Consider the following 22,168-nt stretch of genomic DNA (forward strand, 5'->3'; position numbering starts at 1 on the left):
AAGAAGTTATTGCCAGTCAATGTTCTAAACACTACTGCTACCTGGCCCAGCTTCCAAAAGTTGTCAGAAGACTCAGCAACTGTTGAATTAGTGGAGAAGGAAAGCTGACTTAAGGTATGGTTCTTACTAAATTTATATTAACTCTGTCCTGCAATAGCTCCTGTTACTTGAATAGAAAACTTACAGGTTTATCCTAGTGTATCTGAAGTCAAAATTCAAATGACAATGAAATTCCTGAGCATTATAAATGCTTTTAGTCCCAATTAACTTAACTAAATTGCATATGCTAATACCAACTGAAGACCATTAATCAAACAGTGCTGAAATGCTTCAAAAAGGGTGTCTTTGTTTCTTGGTGTGTTTTTTTGTTATTGTTGTTTTGTTTTGGGGTTTTTTTAATAAAAGTTAATGGAAAATATAAATAGAACCTATATGAATATGAAGGACTATTTCCTTAATCAAAAAAATTCAGATTTTACTCTGAATTCAAAGTCATCTAAAATATTTCTTTCTAAATTGTCAGCATTTCATCTACTGACTACAATTGTCAGTCCCTAACTTCAGTCAGGATTCTCTTTAAAGCACTGGGGAGATTCTCCAGAACTTACTCTTTTTTGTTAAGGCTGCAGTCTTCACTCAATTGTCTTTTTGTACTGCAACTTCACTCTGTGTCTTTGATATTCAATGTTTTGATATGTCTGTCAGGATCATCCTTGTCTTGGCACTTGCAACAAGACTCTATACTTGTTTGTGTCTCCATTTATATAGTCACTATTCCTATTTTCTCACATTTGCCACATCTTCTTGCCTGAGCTTTTCCCTTTGCTCACTTTAATTTTTGACTCTTCTTTTATAAGGCCCTTCTGCCTGGAATTATTCTCACTTTAATGTCCAACAGGGCTGTCTGTAGTCCATCTTAAGATATTCCTTGGAATTTGTCCTCTTCAGAGTAATACTCTTTCATGCCTTCAATCTCCTTCCTGAGGCAATCTGGAAAACTCTGTCTTCATCCAATTGTTTGAAACATGCTACTTTGCCTGCAAATTCTACTCTGCCCCTTATACAACAGAGTTGAAAGAAAATACTTGAAATCCAGACAGTAAATCCTCAGAGCAGAAATGTGTAACTAGGAAGATGAGTCCTTGTTCTTGCTGGGATTTTTTTCCATGTATTCAAGGTAATTCTGTCACTGGATCAGTGTGTGTGTGATCATAAAAATGTTACTTTATCTTTCTTTTTTTTGTTGTTCTCTTGTGAAGATGCAGTTTTATAAAATGCTATGAAAAGTAAGAAAGAAGAGTCTCTGATTTTAAAGTAATTCATGTCTGAATTATCCTGTTTATGATTAGTTTCCCTTGTTAAAGGGGCACAGTCTTTCTCTCCCCTAAGGTGTTGCCTTTCTGATTATTCTTATGCTTGCTGCTTCCCCTCCTTTTCTCTGTGTCATGACATTGTAGCACATTATACTTTTTAACATGCCATATTTTGAGACAAAACTAACATTGAAAAGTGATAATGCTCTATTGGCCAAAAAAGTTTATCATGATGTTCCAGTTCTCTTCCAGCATAACTTGCTATTTAAAACACTAGTCTAGCTGTGGATCCCTGTGGGGAGAAAGAATTTTCCTTTTAGTCTTGAGAGAATCTAGGTGTTAGATACTGTCTGAAAGAAGATGATTTCACTTGCCAATGGAAATATTAACTGGGCTGCTTTAGTCAGAAAACTCTTGTTTCCCTCCTTAATGCTGCTAGAAGTTTGAAGCTTGAGGTGAATAAATAAAGTTTGATATTGTCAGTTGCAAAGGTGGACACCAGGAGCATTCCTTCCAGAGCCCCCTTGCTTGGTTTGTCACTGCCAGTAAACACTGTCAGTGCAGACCATTTGTAATTTGTAAGAAGAAATCTGATCAATTTGGAATTGTAGTAGAGGATCTAAAAGGAACAAATTAAACGGCTGTATTCATCCTTGATTTTCTTCTTCCCTTTAGGGCTCAACCAAAGCCTTTTGAGTTTTGCTGCAGATTGAATGAAATTCTACTGGTTGTCAGTGATGAGGAATAATGGGATTAAGTGAGGAAAGTTTTGCTTAAATAGTAGGAAAAACCTTTATGACATCAATTGGGCCAAAGAACTGGCTGCCAAGAGGTGTGGTGAAATCTTTTTCTCAGGAAATGTTCAAGTGAAGGTTTGAACCTCAGCCATTTGCAAAGAGTTGGAGATACTGGAGTTCACCAAAGTATGTGGGTGTAGACTGATGTTTAGGAATTCCAAGAATTTACAGTGTTTCCTTGTCAAGCTGAACAATTACATGAAGATGTGCTGCTCTTCAACTGGATTAGTGCAACACAAGACTTGTGGGTTTTCTTGTTCTGAATTTGGTTTGCCTCCCATTTCCATTCTGCTCCTAGTTCAGTGTTCTGAAATGGAGGATAGAAAACTTCAGTTATCATCCTTCAACCTGTCTGGATGCTGTACCTGATATGCTGTTTCATAGATTCTAGCACATTCCTAAAAGTCTGTGAGAAAATATGATAGGAATAAAATCTGTGAAGAAAACCAGCAAAACTGCCTTTGGTTTTGCTGCTTCAGTAGTGATGGCTAATTCAATTATTCCAAGATGGCACGTGTGTTTTGGATTTTAGTGTCAAATCTGGCAGTTAGAGAATAAAATTCTCTCATTTATTTCACTTCTACTGTTTGTCAAGTTGAACAGTTGGTTTTGTTGGTGAATTTAAAGACTTCTCAGATAGTTTCTGATTGTCACTGTTAGAGATAGGATGCTGGATTGAACTGACCACTAGTCTGGCTCAGTAGAGAATTACATGTGCTTTTATGTAAGACTCATTTCCATTTCTAGCAAAATATTATTTGGTCGTAACACAGTTACTGGAGTGTTCAGTGAGATTGGAGCTCAAATGCCTGGAGTAGGGAAATTTGAAAATTCCAGATGTGAAATTTAGAAGCAGCAAGAGAAAGGAGTTTATGAAATTGAGCTTGTTTGATAATGAATATAGTGTGCTCAGACATAAAAACAGCTCTCAGTAGCAGTGTATGATAGGTCAAAATATTTTTGCACAAAAATAAGCATGAAGCCAGTAGGTTATTCTTTCCCCTGTAGAGTGCACAGGAGGATATTCCTCCTGTTTCTTGAGACATAATTCTGTGGCTTTCTACAGGAAATAAGATAGACCTATGGTGACTAGTGGAGGAAAGATTTTGCTATAAATGAACACTTTCAGTAAACAGGGACAAAAAATTGACTAGAAGAAAATGAATTTCCTTACTCAGCATCATAGCTTCAAAATGTTGTTTAGATGGTCTGCTGAGCCAAACACTAAAAAGTTATTTTTGTCTTCATTATCCCTTTATGGTCAAAACTTCTTGGGGAGACTAAAAAGAATTCTCTCTTTTTTTAGTGCAACAGCAAAACAAATATATGAGTGTGAGGCATTTATTATTAATGCTGAAGTGAGACTCATACAGCTTAACTGGCAGATTTCAAGTGCAATTTGTTACTCTTTCAGTAAGGAAAATCATCCTTGTAATTATGAGCTGATGAGAGAAGAACCTGAAGATAATATTAATGGTGATCAGCACAAAGATAAAAGTAGAGCTGCTTTCATGACTAACCAGTTTTTGCATATAACCTTTTTGGTAAATACTCAAGTGGAACTAATCCTTAAAAAGGCTAAGGCCACCAATGTTATTTGTCTACTCTTTTTCTCCTTTGTCTCCTGATGTTCACAAGATTATGGTAAAATATCAATATGTGTGCAGAAATTAGACCTAAAGCATTCCTGTGCTGAATACGTGCTGTGGGTTGGTTAACAGGGAGACGTGCAGCCTCTGGGGACTACTTCCAGCAGCCTTTCAGTAAACAGCTTATAAGCAAGATGGAGAAAGGTATTTTACCAGGGACTGTGGTGACAGGACAAGGGCTAAAGAGTTTAAACTATAAGAGGCGCTAGATATAGAATGGATGAAAGAAAGGTTTTTTTATCATGAGGGTGGAAAGGCACTGGAACAGGTTGGCTGGAGTTGTTATAGATGCCTCATCCCTGAAGGTGTTCAAGGCCAGGCTGGATGGGGCTTTGAGGAGCCTGGTCTGGCAGAAGGATGTTCCTGCCCATAGCATAGGGGTCAGAACTAAATGATCTTTAAATGTAATTTTTAACCCAAACCATTCCATGAGTCTGTAACATGGAAATTGGAGTTTAACTGTACCTCCAGTGTAGATGTGTAATTCAACTTCGAGCTTTGGAGTTATTTGCACATGGGATATTCCTGTTATTTGAAAATCCCTAAAAGGTGCTTACCAAGAGGTAATAATTGTCTGCTTCATGTTAAAGGGTGGTAAGTGAAGGAATGAGGATAAATCTTTCAGTTCAGTCTGCATAATTCGGGCATAGGCTTTATTCTTCAAAAGACAGCTTCTCTTTACAGTTATCTATCCCTGTATATAGAAGTGCAATCTATCCTGCAAGAAATTAGATTATGTCCTCTAACCCAGCTTGCTGTTCTGTTTCAGTCATTGTTAAATGAGCTAGACCGAAGCATGGGGCGATACCAAGATGAAGTAAACCTCAAAACAGCCATCATGTCCTTCATCAATGCTGTCCTGAATGCAGGTGCTGGTGAGGTGAGTGCCCTGGAAATTCCTTCTAAAATGTAATGTTTAAAATTAGTTTACTTTGGAAATAGTTAGTAGATTAAATCACAAATCTTGTGGTAATGAGTGGATATATTTTGTGGAAAATAATGTTTAATTGTTAAGATCAGTCTTATAATGTTTTCCAATTATTTCATTTCGAGCTTCTTTAATATAACATAGACTACTTACACTGAAGTGATTACACTGGGTGGTTGGTTGGTTGGTTGGTTGGTTTTCTGTTTTCTGGTAGTGGGTTTTTTGTTGGTTTGTTTTAAGAACTGCAAATCATTTACCTTTTTATTCCAGCTTTTTTAGAAAATATTTTTGTTTACCTTCAGAAACGTTTCGAAGTGTTGTTTTGACTCAAAGTGAAAGTCAAAGCATTTTAATTTTAAAATATCAAAGGGAAACATTTCAGAAAAAAGCCCAGTTGTTTTATTAACAAGACTCCCTTTTGACTCTGAAAGATAGTTTAATTTATTTCGTTAAAAGTGTTACTTTTGTGACATTGGCTTTTTTTTTCTTTTTTTTGGTTAAACCACAAAAGACATTAAGCTCATGAGGACTAGATAATAATGTATTTGTCTCTCTGGGAATCCTGTATTATCCCACTGAATAGCTGTCAGAATGTTTTGTTTGTCAGAATACGTGATTTTATGTATGTGGTTTTATGACAAATAAACTGAAAAAATAGGAGGAAGACTGCAGTGCTGTTCATCTGTAACTAGGAGGGGAACCTCTAATGGACTAGCAGAAAAACAGCTACTAGCCAGTAGCTTCTGTTCCTTATGGAACAACATGGAGTGTGCTGTCCTTATGACTGCATATGCAAAAATCATAGTACATAGTTGTACTTTTACGTGAAATGGAGGCAAAGGCATTAATTCCTTTTTTACTTACTTTACTGGAATTATTAATCCTGTAAATTTGGTGACAGGATAGAGACTATTAAAAAGGGAAGAACTGAAGTTTTAAGTAATTTTTTTTAAATGATTGACAGCTCTTGAAAACAAATAACTTGGTTTTCCCCCATTTTTTAAGGACAATTTGGAGTTCCGATTGCATCTCCGATACGAGTTTCTAATGCTAGGAATTCAGCCCATCATTGACAAGCTCAGAGGACACGAGAATGCTACACTGGACAGGTAATTTCTGAGAAGAGCTACTGATGAACAGAAAAACTTCTTAGAAACTCTTCTCTATTTGAGACAGCTGTGTCTGTCTCTTCTTGAAACTGACTCCCTAAAAACACCAAAAAAAAAAGAAAAAAAGTATTTATCCTAAAATTAACATCAGCAGATGAAGTAGGAAACATACGTACTAAATTGGCAGAGGCTGTTGCAAAGGAGTTCCTGAATTGCTTTTCTTCTCAGCTGGGGATGGCAGTCAGAATGAAAAATACAAAAAATATTCTAATTGTTTTCTCTTGAAGCAAAACTGGAACAAAAGCCTGTCCTGGGAGGAAGGAGGGAAGCCAGTAGTTAGTTCATTGACTTCATTGTGACTGAGTATCTGTGGCCTTAGTGCAGGTTCGAGTTTCCAAATTGTATGTCTACGGTTTGCTGCAGAGCTAGAACCAGGAATGATACATTACATCTGCAACATTATAAGCAAGAATAAGAGAATCTAATGGGTAATCTGTATTCCTTTGGACAGCAACCAGGAGTGTTTAGGAGGGACTTAGGGCACTTTTGGATTTTACAAGTTAGTCAGGAGAATAACAAAGGTTTGAGAGGATCTCAGATGCCTGGATTACATAGCATAGACTCTTGTACCAGGTCTGTACAGGGGAATGTACTACAGCCTTTCTCCACATCATCTGCTGTGTTCCAGTCTCTGTGTAAGACAAGTCCAGATGGTCAAATGTGTCACTCACCCAGGTCACCCAGATCCAAACATAGTCATGCTGTTGTGCTTATTAATAGGCATATCTAGAGACCTGTGAAAACCGGTCCACTGACTGTATTTCTGATCCACTGTTCAAAGGAAACAAATTATTAATGATCCAATAGCTGGCTAGAAAGCATGGTGTGGAGTTTTTAGAAATGTATTATCACTGCAGGCAATGCATTTGTCAAAAACAGAATATCTCTTTCCTATTTTATGTTTATTTTTTGCACCTTACCTCAACACAGTGACTTAGTGCAGGAGTTACAGAGTGTATACACCTCTACCAGCCTTTCCTTTTGGCCTGTCACTGATCTCCTTGTATTGCATACCTGTGATAGCACTTCATGTAAGAAAGGCTTGCCAATATCCACATGTTCCAGCTGAACTGAGGTATTGCTACTCCTCTTGTGACAGACTTAGTTTAAGTCTGAATCATGCCATGAACATTGCAGATGTTTTGTTTTTCTGTTTCCTCTAAGACATTTAGATTTCTTTGAGATGGTCAGAAATGAAGATGACCTGGAGTTTGCCAAGCAGTTTGACCTGGTAAGTTATTCTTCAGGGTACCTGAACTTGCCAAAGCTGTACTTGCATCTATTTGGGATGCTTGGTGCACCTTTCTTCGGTGCTCCCTAAAATTAATCTTTGACTTTGGTGCTGAGAGTGGCTGATGCTCTTGTTTTCACTGTTTCTCATTTAGCAAGCAGGAGGTTTATGATGTGTGAACAATGAAAACAGTGGTCACACAAATGGCTTCTGATAAGTATTTTTGATAAAAACTTCTATTTTTTCTTTGCCTGAATATTCAGGAGTGAAGGAGGTTCTCAGCTGTGCTCTCAGGTTCTCAGTCCTGATGATCTGGATGCCTTCTAGTTTCAGACATCCCCGTTGCAGGACTATGGGTGAAGTGTGGGCAATTTTCTGATATTCTTCCCAAGATTACATGTAACTCTGCTGCTGTCTGTTGCCTCAGAGCCTGTGGAAAGGACCAGTATTTTAGAATATGTGGATTTTAAAGAGTAACATAAACCAAAGACAACCTCTAGCATCAATAAAAAACTGTAGGGTCCTGAATGGTTTAGTCCCCTCTTTCTTCATGTACAGCTCTTGCTGCACACTGATACAAAACCACTGACCCTTTCTTGCTTAGCTTCTACTATTTGTGCCATCATTTTCTAGGACACAAATTTTTTGCTTGCTCCAGAACAGGTCTTGGTGGCTTTGCATGCGTCCCACCTTACTAGCCCTTTACTTTGGGGATCTTTTCCATACTGGACGGGGATGACAATGGTGGTGTCAAAGACCCATGTGGCCTGTCCCTGGAACCTGCAACCGGACATGACAGGAGACTTTGCAGAGGTCCAGTTGCTGGAAATTTGCCTGTCTTTGTATTGATTGGATCTTTCACAGTTAATCAGGCTTTCAGTTTGGATGGTTTTCCTCTGCTCTCACTTCAGATCCACATTGATACAAAAAGTGCCTCTCAGATGTTTGAGTTGATCAAGAAGAGACTGAAGCATACAGATGCCTATCCCTATTTGTTATCCATCCTCCAGCACTGCTTGCAGATGCCATGTAAGTATATTTACAGATTTCCAGAGCAAGGGGTAGTGGAGAACTCGGTGAAGCTTTGGTGTAGCTACAAGTTCACAGATACCAGGGCACACAATGCTTTTGTCTCCCATTCAGAACTTGGCTGTGGCTAATGAACTTGGTAACTTACACTACCCAGCAAAATATCTGTTGCAATACTTAGGGCAGCAGTTTGACCTCTCTGCACTTGCAGATAAATTTGAGTAGCTGAGACATTCCAGTTAGTCACTGACAGAGCTTTTAATGATTTTAAATCAGAAGTTTTAAAAAAGAGTCTTTGTGCTATAGATCAGGGAATTCCCAGAAATAGATAGCATTTTGAATAATTAAAAAAAGGCACTGAAGATTTTTTCTGGTGAAACAGTACAGTACTGAAAGCTGTTCTGCCACTGGGAAATTCCACAGTAAGTCTTCAGGCTGCTATCTGGCAGTGCATCAGTGGAGAGCTCCCAAACTCAAAGTGAAAAATAATACTGGAATTTGTTTCCAAAGGTAGTGGTAACAGTCTTCTTGTTAACTGCAATAAAATCGTTCAGTTATGCATCCAGAGTGTAACAGCAAGATCACTAACGAACTGCCTACCTTGATCCTGTTAGGAGTGAGGGTCTGGTCTTTCATTAATTTCATCCGTATTTAAGCAGTCACACTGAGAAGGGAACATGAGGGAGATGTACTGTGGTGTGCTTTTCAGCAAGTAATCTGATACATGGTATGTTCTCAGGCTCTCATTAGAATCAAGTACTGCCATGCACAAATTCAAGCAATACTTTGTCTCGGTGGCCTCTTTGATATTACTCTTTAGAAGAGAGCTTGAGCTTTATGTATTGACTGGGATTTTTGGTGGCAGGACTGCCACCAAAGGACTAAATCCTGTTAGGCCAGGGCAGGATTGTACTGGAGCACTTTTAAAGAATGTAAATATCTAGATTATGTAACTTAAAGAGCTGAGGTGGACTTAATGTTGCTCTGGCTCTTCTGTTTTGATATCCATGAGAACAGTCCCTTTGGTTCAATTTCTGTTCTTTATCTCTGCACTTACAGTCATGTTTGTACAAATTTTTCATGCCAGTTGAGTTTCACTGACCTGCAGATAAGCAAGCATGCAGATAGAACATCTCATTATTTTTACAGTGACCTCAACATCAAGCCCCAGAAAACACTGAGTATTAGTTATCACAAAGGAATCCTTTTTATAGGCATTTAAAGTGCAACATATGGCTAACCTGTCAAAAGGGTTACATAGCCTAAAGGTGAACATCAGACACAAAGTTGCCCATGCCTGTTATGTGGTGTCCCAGTATGCCAGGTGTTTGTAAATAATCTGCTAGCAACTATTCAGAGTTAGTCTTTGTGTTCTGTAATTCATCACACACAGGATTGAAATAAAAGGTGGGGAGGAACGAATGCCAGTTTGTTGGCAGGTCTGTGCATTTTGTCATAGAATTGGAAGTTCTCATGGGTTGGTCTTTTTCAATATAGATAAGAGGAATGGAGGAAACTTCCAGCAGTGGCAACTGTTGGACAGAATACTCCAACAAATTGTTCTTCAGGATGAACGAGGAGATGATCCAGATATAGCTCCATTGGAAAACTTCAGTGTCAAAAACATCATTAAAATGTAAGCTGCACTATTATTGTTTATTTCTGTTATGCAGGTATAAGGATATGATCATTATGCAGGTGCTTAAGAAATAAAATATATGTGAGGACTTTCTTATTTCAACTTACAGCTTCACATTGTCTTGTTAAGTTGTTAAGTCTTCTAAGTAGTTTCCTTCTAATGACATCTTAGCTTGGCAGTATTTTCTAGCAAAGTGCTTGTATTTGACTTCTCTGTTTCTGGTTAGAAAAGCAGCAGAAATGCTCATTATTTTATAACAAAGCTTCCTCATGTGCCTTTTTCATTCATAATGCTCATGAAAGCTTTCCTTGATACTAAAAAGTAAAAATAATGTCATCATCTCTGTGTAGATCCCATTCCTCACTAATGAGCACATGGTTTAGAAAGATTGCAGATAGGGAAAAGCAGTCCCCACTTGGCACACAAAAGCTCTTACCTCTTCATAAAATGTCTGTTTGCTCTCACACACAGATTTGGTTGAGGGCATTACCATTATTTTTTCCCATAGGATGCATCATTTGAGAAGTCTAGCTACATGAGCTGTCTCTCTTCTCAACTTCCCTGTTCTCAGTCCTTTTTTAGCCAAACTTTTGGATCCTTCATTTCATTCAACTGCCTCTGCAGGTAATTCATGGCCCATTACCCTTCCAAGTTCTCTACTGAAAAGAACATTTATAGAACATAAGTCCCATATGGAACCAAATTCTCCTGTACTAAAAATTTTACAGTTCCTTTTGTTTATAGGCATGAGCCAAAATCAAAACTGATTTCTTGTAATGGAAAAATATAGTGGTGTTCGATACCAGGCTTCATTGTGGATTTCATGCTTGATCTTCCCATTCTACTTTCATAGCTACTCTTCATTCTGCATATCTAATCAATCCCCAGCATGCTCTGCATATTTTCTTTCAGTAATAGGAAATAGCTGTACCTGTATGAGATATGAGAATTGCCTTGCTACTGATACATTACCCAATAGAGAAGTGTTCTTCCTCCTTGTAAGAAAGAAAAAACAGAATCACAGAAAGCAGAAAAAAATTATGGCAATCTGGTCTTCTATTAAGAATGGGGTAATCTGTAACCCATAGCAGTGGTGATTATTGTAGTGATGACTTCTCTCTTTCAAAATAAGTAGACCTGGCACTTTGAGGGCATTACCTGAAGACAGGCATGTATCAGGACTTTCTTTCCAAGCATTCCTTTATCCCTTTTTATAAGATTGAGCAAAAAAGCATCATTTTTATATTAGCTGTGGGCTGGGGAGCATAATCTGGATCCAGAAGGACCACTGATATGATCCTATAGAAACTTGTATACTCACCAGGTTGCCTTTTGCTGATCACTACGCATAATGATCACGTGCCTTTCAACCTGTGTAGCTCAGAAAAAGTCTAAACTATCTCATTTCATCTTTCAGGCTAGTGAATGAAAATGAGGTCAAGCAGTGGAGGGATCAGGCAGAGAACTTCCGGAAAGGTGAGTGCATCCTCTGTGTATGCATAGGCAGAAACTGATCCAAATTCATTCATAGAGCAGCAAGCAGCAGAGCTGGGAACAACTTTTCCTTTTTCAGACGTTTTGTGTCATAGTGAACAGTTTATGCGTTTCACAGGATGGAGGTTCCTTCAGTCGTCACATGAAGTGATTTTACAGTCTAACTGAAACTTAGGCATTGCTGTCTTGATCATTGAGGGTCATTGTCAGGACAGTCAGACTCTATTTTCTTTTTCTTGCTCTCATTATACATCCCTGCTTGAGTTGACAGAATTGTCAGCTTTATTTCAGCATAACCTACATATCCTCAGGGACTGTTCGTGAGCTTTATTTCATCGGTCCCACTTGTGTGTTCCCCCTAGACCATGCTGAGCTGATGAGCAGGCTAGAGAAGAAGGAGCGGGAATGTGAAACAAAGACCCGGGAGAAGGATGAAATGATGAAGACACTGAACAAAATGAAGGACAAACTGCAAAAGGAATCCTTGGAGCTGCGCCAGACCCGAGACCAGATGAATGATCTAGTGGCTCAACTTAATGAGTTCTCGGTATGAGACTGGGAGCCTTCCCCATGCTTGTTTAAAGGCTGCTAACTGGTGAATGATGAACAAAAGCATATTATGCATGAAGCTGTGGTCATAATAGAGAATACTTAGAAGCTGCTCAGCTTTTAGCTGAGACCAAAATCTCTTAGCTGTTGATATAGTATTGTTAATGCATGGACTGCTCCATTCCTTCTCAGACACCTTCCTTGCAGGAGCTGCTGAGGCATAGTGTCCTCCTCCAGCCATAATTTTCACTGCTGAGTGGGGTGGCCCTGGTTGTTATTTCAGTGGAATGAAGAGAAAACTCCCTGATACAAAAGTATATAAGAAAGAGGATTCCTATCATGCTGCAAGAGCATCTGAACTGCTGCAGAATTCTGTAAAAGTGACATTTGCAGATGATCCCTCTTGTTTGGTGCTCCTTCTATCCCAGCAGTGTGCCTGAGCCACCAGAACTCACCAGAACAAGCCCTGAGAAGTTAGACACTGCAGAAAGCAGATTTATTCCCTCCTCCCCTCTCCCACTTTGTGTTAGTGAGGCCTAATGACAGGTATTCAGTGTTTCAAATACTTACCTTTTAAACCCAGGAGTTCAAAAGTTCGTAAGATTGAACTTTTCTTTTTCTTACATAAGGAGAAACTAATACATTTTGGCTCCTTTTACTAGGTTGCTGTTTTTCTGAACCATTTATGGTCCCTTTCTTCAAGCTCTTCTCCACAATTCCATGGGCTTGAAACTTTCTCTTAAATGAAATCTAAGATTCCTCCCTTTATTGCATGGCTTTGAGTGCAGGAGGCTTTAAAGAAAACATCAAATATTTTGAGAGTCGTAATAAAATCACATCAACTGGCAACATGGAGTTATTGTGCCTTTTAAACTGCTTGCTTTCTTTTTCTCTGTGTTTTTTATTTTCCAGCAAGGGGGAAGCATTTCCTTCCCACCCCCACCACCCCCTCCTCCAGGTGGCCCATTAGCTTTGTCCTCTTCTCACATGTCTGATAATTTGCCATCGCTGCCACCTCCTCTCCCTTTCTCCAGCTGTCCCCCTCCTCCTGCTCCACCACCTCCACCAGGAGGACCTCCTCCTCCACCAGGAGCACCACCTGTCTTCAGCATGGGGATGTCACCCCCTTCAACAACCACCTTCAGCACCAGTGGCCCTAGTCTGAAGAAGAAATCTATCCCCCAGCCTTCACATCCACTGAAATCCTTCAACTGGGCTAAGCTGAGTGAGGTAAGAAACTGCATTACTCAATTGATTTATTTTCTGAGTATACTCCAGTGTTGATTAATGCCATGAAATTCAAAGTGGAATAGAAGCAAGTAGCTTTCTGTGGACTGTGGTCAGTAGGAGTCATTAATTGTATTGAGGGAGTCTCCCCAGTTCTCCAGCAGTGCAGCACACCCCCTGTGATGAGCAAGGTGCTGGATAGATTAAGCTGCATAGATCTGGGCATGCAAATGATCTGGTTAAGCAAAGCTGTAGTGGGGCCAAACACATAAGTGAGAGCTGGACATCTCCAGACTGGTGTGCCAGTTCTCACTTGTGCACCAGGGAAAAAGGATGTCCAGAGCCAATGTGGGCAAAACATGGTGAGAACCACCTGGAAAACCAGCCACCTCTATTCCGACAGGAGCCATCACTAAGGAGAGAAAGGTGTCCTGATTCTCCTCACTGTTTGTTCATGGTCATGAGGGAAGCTGCTTTTCTCCTTGAATGGTTAGAACTCTGTTGGTGATAAAACACCAGGTTGCCAAAAAAAAAAACAACCCAGGGGACTTGGATTCTTCCTGTTGCACTCATTTGCTTCTACTTTGGTTGTTTCTCCTTCCCCTTCATTTCTCTATCTTCCTTCTCTCTCTTTTTCCCTTCTTCTTTTCCCTCCCCTTCTCTTTAGGTCTTAATTTTTTTGACTGATTTAGGAAAAAAAAGTGTCTGTGTTGAGTTTGGATTGCTGCCTAGAAACCCAGGTTCTCTTTTAGACTTAAACTCACCCAGGGCCAAACTCCAGCATTTGGAATGAGTGTCCAGGGACCTCTGGAATGCCAAAAGAATTTTCTCTCCCCCTCTCCCCTTTTCTTTAAAATAAAGTGAAGTGAAATGTTTGCTGCACCATCTGTGCTTGTCTGTCAAGGCCACATGGGGGGTGTTGAAGAGAATGTAAGGACAAGGATTTATTTTCCTTTGCAGAACATGGAACTTAGTGCATTGAAGAAAAGAAGTAATAACTAATATATGTATATATATGAATTTATATGAAAATGAGAGAGTTACAGGTGTTTCTGCTTAGTGTACAGTAACTGTAGACTTCTCCTGCCCTGGATAAGAGTGAAGGCAGCTGTGCTAATAAAATTGAAGACCTGGGTGGTGAGATGGCTAAAAGACACTGTTTTGAGGAGGGCAAAATAGTTTGGAAAAGGGGCATAAGAGGGTGGGGCTTTCATTTTGGGGTGTCTGCCAGTGTTAGTATTTTGAACCTGGTATGGTTCTGCAAAATGGCAGAGGTTGCGGTGCCAATGCAGGTGGCTCATGTTGTAACTTGGGTTGCACTTGGTTATGGAATTATTTTTTTGACTGACTGCTGGAGAAGCTGATATGTTTTGGTCATCTTCCTCAGGTATCCTAGATTTCCTGCTTCAATATCTTTCTATTCACATGGATATGAATCCTCTGAGCACAAAGTCCTGAGTAGTTTTGGATGGGCCTTGTCATGCCTTTTGTTACTTTTGCTGCACTTCTTTGGTGTTCTCCTGAATTGAACTGTCAGAGTAGCCAGACTGGAATGAGTGAGGACTCAAAATAAACACACTGTCTGGGAGCAGTACATCTCAAGTTTTTCAGCCTGGGAAACTGAGGCTTGGAAGTGTGCACAGTATTTTTGTGGTCTGTGGTAGGGTTTAACTTCCAGTTCACAAGAATACAACTTTCCCCCCAAAAAAACATTTTGAGGAACAATACATGAAACACAGCAACGTGACGGAACACAGTGTTGGAAACAGCTGTACATAAAGTTAGGGCTGCAAGTAGGTCAAATATTCAGCTCTTCGGTATCTCTGCATAGTGTTTAGACCACCTTTCTCTAAACAATTAGTACCGAGTCTCTCTCAGGAGATTTTTCAGGTAAGTATGAAGATGATGCCAGGACTGAGACAACCTACATGAGAGGAAACTCCTCTCTGTCCATGCAGCCTGCCTCAGGATGTGAAGGAAAGCCAACAGAGGCCAACAGGAGCGTGGACAGGGATGGCTGAGAGGGATTTGTCAGATTCTCAGTAGTGGAATCAAGGCTATTCTCCAGAACAATTCATATGACACCTTTTTTTTTCCAGTGCTGATTTTGTCTTTGGAAGGAATGAGCTGAGCTGTTGGGTGTTAGAAATATCAAATATAGTCAAGCTCTTAGCAGTTAACAATCACAGATTGTCCACAGTTCCCATGGGCACCTCAAAAAAAGGTTTGACTGGAAAGGATTTGTGCTTCTAACAAGGAAACTCCAACAGCCAACTGATTTCCATTGAGAATTAAGAACTTTGTGCTAACTTTGATGTGAGTTAATGATTAGTGGCAAAGACATTTAGATGCCTGGATGGGCTGAGTTCTGATGAAGCCCTTCCACACTACAGCTCCATTCATACAGCACTGTAGCATTGTCTGTGAATTCCATTCATACAGCACTACAGTAGTGCTGGTGCCAAGAATCTCTGTTTTTAAGAAAAAGATACTGCAATATAACCACTGTAATATCCTGGAAAGATTCCTTTCTTTGTTTTTGGGCAGCAGTGCTCTCTCACTGAGTTTTACACAGCACCAAAGGTCAACCAAACTTCTATGGTTAATCCAAGCAATGGACTGGTTTCAAGAACAGTGGAAGTATGGATTAATAGTTACCTATTTAATAAATATAAACATATTGATTTGAAGTTCTCAGAATAAATCAAGTCAACCTTCAACTACTCTGCTTCCTTAACTCATGGCTGAGAAGCAGCTTCCCATCAAGTGTCCTGGTAATGGCTCTCATCAGTGATGTCAGAGAGACTTTCTTTAGTCAGCCCTAAATAGACCTGACTGAAATAGTTTCATAAGAAAGGTATTTCTTCTACATACCATATTGGTGATTTTTAAAAACCCAAAACACACATACTTATGCACACATAAAAACAAATCAAAACCACCAAACCTAAACCCCCAAAACAATCAGTCACGTAAACAGAAAATGTTAATTTTGACACTAATTTCTATAATGTTATCAGTGATTCTGATGTCTGGAACTTTCTCCCTAAAAGTAGACTGAGGTTTATGAAAATGATGGACTGCTGCTAGAGATTCAAAGTTCTTCAAGAGTTCTCCAAAATCTCATTGTGAAGCTACTCATAATAGCTATGGCGGTGCCTAGGCCTACAATGAGATAAAACAGCTGTCTTGATTTAAAAAAAGGCAAAAAATACAGCTTTTGCTTGAAGTGGATTTTTCTCACACTGCAGAAAGGATCTAATATCAAGAGCAAAGTTTGGAAAATGTCCTTTGTTCATGTCTCTTTTCAGATTCATAATGGAACTCTGAATTAAATTTTTAAGTTGTTTCCACTTTTCTGGTTAATATCCTACGACTATTAACCTACTAATAAGCAGGATTGCCTGCTCCAGTATTCACAGAACACTCATAGTTTCCACGGTTTCTCTGAACCTGCAGGTCAAATGGAAGTACTGTAGGTTTTTATTCATGCTGTGAGTTTACTGAGGCATGATAGACTTTGATGCCTTCCAGAATATCATTATTTATCTATCAGGGTAAATAAAATCATCCTTTAGATGTAGCAGAGGACAGCTTGATATGATTTGTAGTGCCACAAAACACTGTCATTTTCTAATGTTGTTAGGTCTCTCAGCAAATTGGGCTTCACTATAAAGGTGGAATGATGCAACTGCTACAGTGCATGAAATGTTAAATCCAACATACGAAAAACTAAGCTTGATGGAGCAAATGCCTTGTCAATACTTGTTCTCATAATAAGATGTTTCCTAACCTAGTATGTGTCACCATTTCATTAGAGGATGCTGGGAAGTACAGTTCACAAGGCTTGCTTCTCTAAGTGGGCCAAGACTTTCCAAAGCACAGGAATCTTGGAAGACTTGTAGAATGAATAAATGAATGAATAAACAAATAAATTAAGATAGGGAGAAAAACATTACAGATAAAATGACTGCTCTTTTTTTTTAGTCTCTTTTTTTTTTCTTTCTAAAGGCAGAGAAGAAAAAAAATGAAAAGAAGGAATGAAGAATTTATTTTAAATTGTTATTTAGGGACCATAAATATTTTTATGATTCTGAGGGAATCATTTTTCGCAGCAACCACATTATGCAAGTCTGTTTCTCTTAAAATGCTTTGTCTTCTCTGGCTGATGACAAGGAACTATCAGCCAGTTAATTCCTAACTGTGTAAACTGTGTATCAAGAGTTCAGTCTAGGAAGTTATCTGGCAGCAACATGAAAATTTTCAAGGACAGAGCTTATAGTAGAAATAGAAGGGACAGTCCCATTGCAAGTGTTAGGTGTAACAAAGATTGTTCATACCTCTGCCTGCCTTGATTTTTCTTTGACTGTATTAGCCCTAAAATTGGATCAAAGTTGGTCAAAGTTCTGTCTATGCACGCCATTTCAATGGGTGCTGCTTTGGAATTTGTCTTTCTGCTACAGTTGGCATACAAACCATCCTGTACAGGACCAGATTCAACCTGGCTCTTAAAATTAATCTGAATTGAAGTTGGAATCATTTTCACTGGGTTGTTTTCCTGGGAAAGTAGGGGGAGAACTACTCTCTGCAGTCCTTTTCTGAGTCCCAGAACTTCCTGTTTTGGCACCTTTGCAGTTCATTCAGACTAGACTGTTCTGTCAGATATTTTTTCTGTGAGGAAACCTCACTCCCATGAGATTTTTGCAGCTGGACAGGTGGATGGGCAAGACTCATGAGTATCTGTCTTGAGTCACATCCAGCCTCTGCCAAACATAACATACAGCTTTTTGACATCCTTAGGGTTCTATCCCAGTGATGACTTGAAGGACTCCTGTCAAGAAATATTCTGCCATTTCAGTGTTTGATTAGACAGTCTGAAACAGTGAGGCACTCAGAGAACTGCTCAGCTGTTCAAATATATCCCTCAGGATTTATAATTCATGTTTTACAAAGCTAGCCTGGAAATTGAATGAGAATGATCACTCTGCCTGGCTGCTTCTGGCTAAGATTGGCAGTGGAATTCAGAGCTAGGATAAAAAGAAAATTCATTTTGTCTGCTATTGCTTTGTCTGAGATGAGCCTCCCAGACTTGTTTGCCATGTTACAGTCACAAGTTCTTCCTATATGGAAAGAAGAGCCACACGGATTGCAAGGGATGATACAATGATATTGGTGAGCCCGCTCAGGATGGGTGCTGCTCCCATCTAGGATAGGGCCTTGGAAAGATCGGACAAGGAGACCAGCTGCTTTTTAATGCCTTTTATTGAGGTCAGCTCTAGGTGAGGGGGCTCAAGGGGCTGCACACACCACCACTGCTCCCGATGGTCAACACAGAGGAGGAGATGATCAACTCTGCCACATGGCAGAGCTAGGGCTTCTGTCCTCACGAGAGTCCCTGGGAAAACACTGGCTCATTGAAAACCTGGGGTAGTCATGCATAGCAAGTGTTGTGTAGTTATGCCGACGAGGTCCAGAACATCAGTAAGTTGCTCAGTGTTCTCCCTTACTCCTCAATGGAGTTTGGAGTCAAGTTTATGCCATGGCTCGCTGCTTCAAGGGGTCTTTAGATGTTAATTTCACTTCCCCTGGGTGCTAACCCCCATGGGAGTTCAGCTTATCTACATACTGGGTGATGTCATCGGTTGCCATTAGGGGGTGCAGGGAGCAGCAGAGACAATACACAAGGCAAGGTGGCCATTAACAAGGCTGTCACCACAACATTGGTATTTACCAAACATGACACAACATGAGGTATGTAACAAAGAAGGCACCTTATGGTGACAACATTCTACTGTTCAAACTATAAATATCTTTGTATACTGATCAGGAGGTCACATTTTACACTTTACAGCTCTCACTCTGAATAGCACTGCAGACACCCCTCCTTACCTTCAGGCACTCACAGGCTGCCTCTGGAGAAAGGGTATTGGTTTTCCTTCAGCGTCTGCCCTGCCAGGAATTTTCTCCAGAACACTTCACACTTTTATTTCCCCCTCATTTTATCCTCCTCAGGTTTTTTTTCCTTGCTCCTTGAGTCTTGTGGCTTAGCACATTTCCCTCATTCGTTTTTGATGACTCTGAATGGGAAGTAGAGCCTGTTCCTAATTAGTTCTGATAATGAAGTGTTAACACACTTTGCCATGTAGGTTCAAGTCAGATACTTTAGAGCTGAAACCTGCGTGAGGGTTTCATTGCTATTGCTTGCGGTTCCTGGCTCTTTCTGCATCACTGTTCTGCTGGCTCTTCATCTCCTGGGATTTGCTTAGGTCATTTTTTACAATTCCTTTTGTCTATTTCTTTTTTCTTTTAATCAGCATTTTCATTATTTTTGCAGTTAATAAAGTACAGTAAGTATACACTTCCTAAACTAAATTAACTGAAGAATAGTGGTGTCAGTGGTATGAAGAGCACCCAAAGCTTGTCACAAACACCATGCACCTTAAGAGTCAGTCAGAAGGAGAAGGTAGTTTGATCTTTGTATCCTCTGTCAGTAAGGACATCTGTTCTGAGAATGTCAGCAGGAGACCCAGAACCTTTACTTAGTTTAGGATGACTGCTGATTACTTGATTCATGTACTACAGGAGCCTGCTTTTTCTGGGTTTGGTGGACAGCAAATAGAAGTCTGTGCCTGTCTCCCTCCATGCTCATTACCTACCAAACAGCTAGAATTCCTAGTATTCAGGATACTGTATCATCACAAGGATTGTGAACATTTCCAGTTACTGTGAATTAGGCTGTTTCAGGGATCTGGGTATTGTTTATCTGGCTTAACAAAGACCTCATGTAGACAAAGGAGTTCATGTAATAGGAAACAATTAGACTTCAAAGACTCAAAAACTTAAAAGTAAAATAAAATAATAACTTAAACTACTTTCACAGGCAGACATAATGAAAACTACACACCCTTTAGGCTTTACAAAAGAACCTGGAAAATTTTGCAAAAATATATCTGGGGTTTGTCATGCATCTGTGCTTTTCCTAAGCTTTTTTTCTCCTGATGGTAACACTCCTTTCAGCATGACCACAATCTTTGTGTTAGACAGATGGACACTCTTGAATGTGAGATCATAGATAATACTTAAGATATGGTCTGCTAGTCCTGGAATGTGCCTTTTCATTAGAGGCTTCCTGTGATGAAAAATACAAAATGGTATGTTTAAAAACAAACAAACACACTGATATGCGGAATAAAGGGGCTCTATAACTAGCAGGGTAGTTATAAGAGCAGGTATGAATTTATTCAGCCCTGAGGTGCATGGGGATATCTCCTCTAAAAAGCATGCACACCTTTTTGATTTGGTTTTCCTTTTTTATCTTTTACAGACTAGGTTTATGCGATATGCCTAATACATATTAATTTCTTAACCCCGCCTGTCTTCACTTCATATTACAATTAGCTTCATGCCCCTTTCAGTCTTTTGGCCACCTTTTGGGACTTTAAATTCGTTCTTTCTGGCTTAGGGTCCAAGGAATCTCGTTTATCTTGTGGTGCCTTTGCATCTTGTTTGTGTATTCCAGCTCTTTATCTTATCTTGCAGTCTGACCTTTTTCTTGATTTTGTCAGGGTATGGTTTTTGTCAAACACTTCTTTTAGTTAAGCATCTTTTTCTAATTCTCAATTTCTCTGTTTCACACAAAAAACCCCACAAAAAACAAAAAAAACAAACCCAAAACCAAGAAACAAAACAAAACAACAAAAAAACCCAAGAAACACACCCAAAGTAAAAATCAAAACCAAACACTATTTTTTCTCCTTTGACTATTGAAACGAAGTGTATCCACTAAAATGACAGCAGTAGTCCATAGCAGTTTGACCAGTGAGCAGAAGAGAATGATCTATCCAAATGGGATTGGATGTTCTTAACTAAATACTTTTGCTATCTTGTTAAAATATGTCCTTTCCTTTTAGGAGAGGATCCCTGGCACAATCTGGAATGAGATTGATGATTTAAAGGCATTCAAGGTGCTGGATCTAGAAGATTTTGAAAAGATGTTCTCTGCATATCAGAGGCACCAGGTAGGAGTAAGCTTTTCTATACCTTTTCTGTCTTGAATTTCTGGAGGAGAAAAGAATATATGACAGTGGTCTGAGACCTTGCCCACCTGCAGTCAGGCTGCATCACTTGATGCTCTGCCACTGTGCAAAAAATCTGAAGACCAAAAGAACTTGGGACGGATACATGGGGCAGGATCTAAACTTCTGATATGGACATACTTCATATTCATGGGCAGCTCTAAGAGACAGCACCTACCAACAGACAATGCTCTAGTTAATGTCAGTGGCCACTGACTTCCAAAACCTCCGGTGCTTTACATTTATATTTGCATATCAAACTTTCTGTTTCTCCCATTCATCCAGAGAAAAAAGGCTGTAGTTCACTGAGTACTGAGCAAGGTGACTGTATTAGCAGTCTTTCATTTTGTCTATTTTTTCTTAAACATCCAGCTGCCTGAACTGACAAGGTGACAGAAGCTGTCTGAATTACAGATTATAGAGCAAACAGCATACTTTAAAAGTGGTCATTTATTAGAATGTCCTTTTTCCCTCCTCTTTTTCTTGGAAAGCAAGTCCCTTTAATTCTGTGTATCTCCACTGAATGAGATTTAGCAGCAGACAAATTGTACTTTCACTCCTTTAACTCCCCCAGCTTTCCTTTGCTTTTGGAATATTTTCAATGTTTTGTATGCTGCAGAACTGGATCATTAGTCTGAATTTTTGGGAAAAGACACAGACCTAACTGCCATAAAAAACCTTTATGGTTATTCCTCACAGTGATGATAACTACTTCATTAACTGACTAGTATCTTAAAATTAACAATCCAACCCCTTGTCTTTGAATTTTCCATCTGTTCCCTTCTCTCTTTTATTTTTCTATCTAATCCAATAAACATAATGAATAACTCTTCTTATTTAATAGCTCACAGCCACATGGATAAGCTGTGAAGAATGTGATGTTAACTGTTGCATGCATGATAAGATTTCATTTCTCATTCTTTGCAAGTAGCTGGTGCTGTTTAAACAGGTCCCTCTCTCTTTCTGTAAATCATATTCCTTGAAACAAGATCCTTGTTCACAGAGGGGAAGAAAGGCATACAAAATTTCAGTGCTGTTAAGATACTGGATTTAGACCCTGTCCCAAGA

General features: G+C 39.4%; 1 protein-coding gene across 1 annotated transcript in view; it reads left to right on the forward strand.

The window, feature by feature from the left end:
• DAAM2 (dishevelled associated activator of morphogenesis 2) overlaps window positions 1-22,168 on the forward strand; it is a 220,246-nt gene that overhangs the window by 145,926 nt on the left and 52,152 nt on the right. The window contains exons 7-15 of the mRNA XM_058835340.1: window positions 4,529-4,639; window positions 5,693-5,796; window positions 7,021-7,087; window positions 7,999-8,116; window positions 9,614-9,752; window positions 11,173-11,231; window positions 11,612-11,796; window positions 12,711-13,028; window positions 20,936-21,043. Coding sequence (XP_058691323.1) covers window positions 4,529-4,639; window positions 5,693-5,796; window positions 7,021-7,087; window positions 7,999-8,116; window positions 9,614-9,752; window positions 11,173-11,231; window positions 11,612-11,796; window positions 12,711-13,028; window positions 20,936-21,043 — 1,209 coding nt within the window. The remainder of the gene's footprint in view (window positions 1-4,528; window positions 4,640-5,692; window positions 5,797-7,020; window positions 7,088-7,998; window positions 8,117-9,613; window positions 9,753-11,172; window positions 11,232-11,611; window positions 11,797-12,710; window positions 13,029-20,935; window positions 21,044-22,168) is intronic.

Source organism: Poecile atricapillus, chromosome 3 (genome assembly GCF_030490865.1).
Source record: "Poecile atricapillus isolate bPoeAtr1 chromosome 3, bPoeAtr1.hap1, whole genome shotgun sequence".
NCBI lineage: Eukaryota > Metazoa > Chordata > Aves > Passeriformes > Paridae > Poecile > Poecile atricapillus.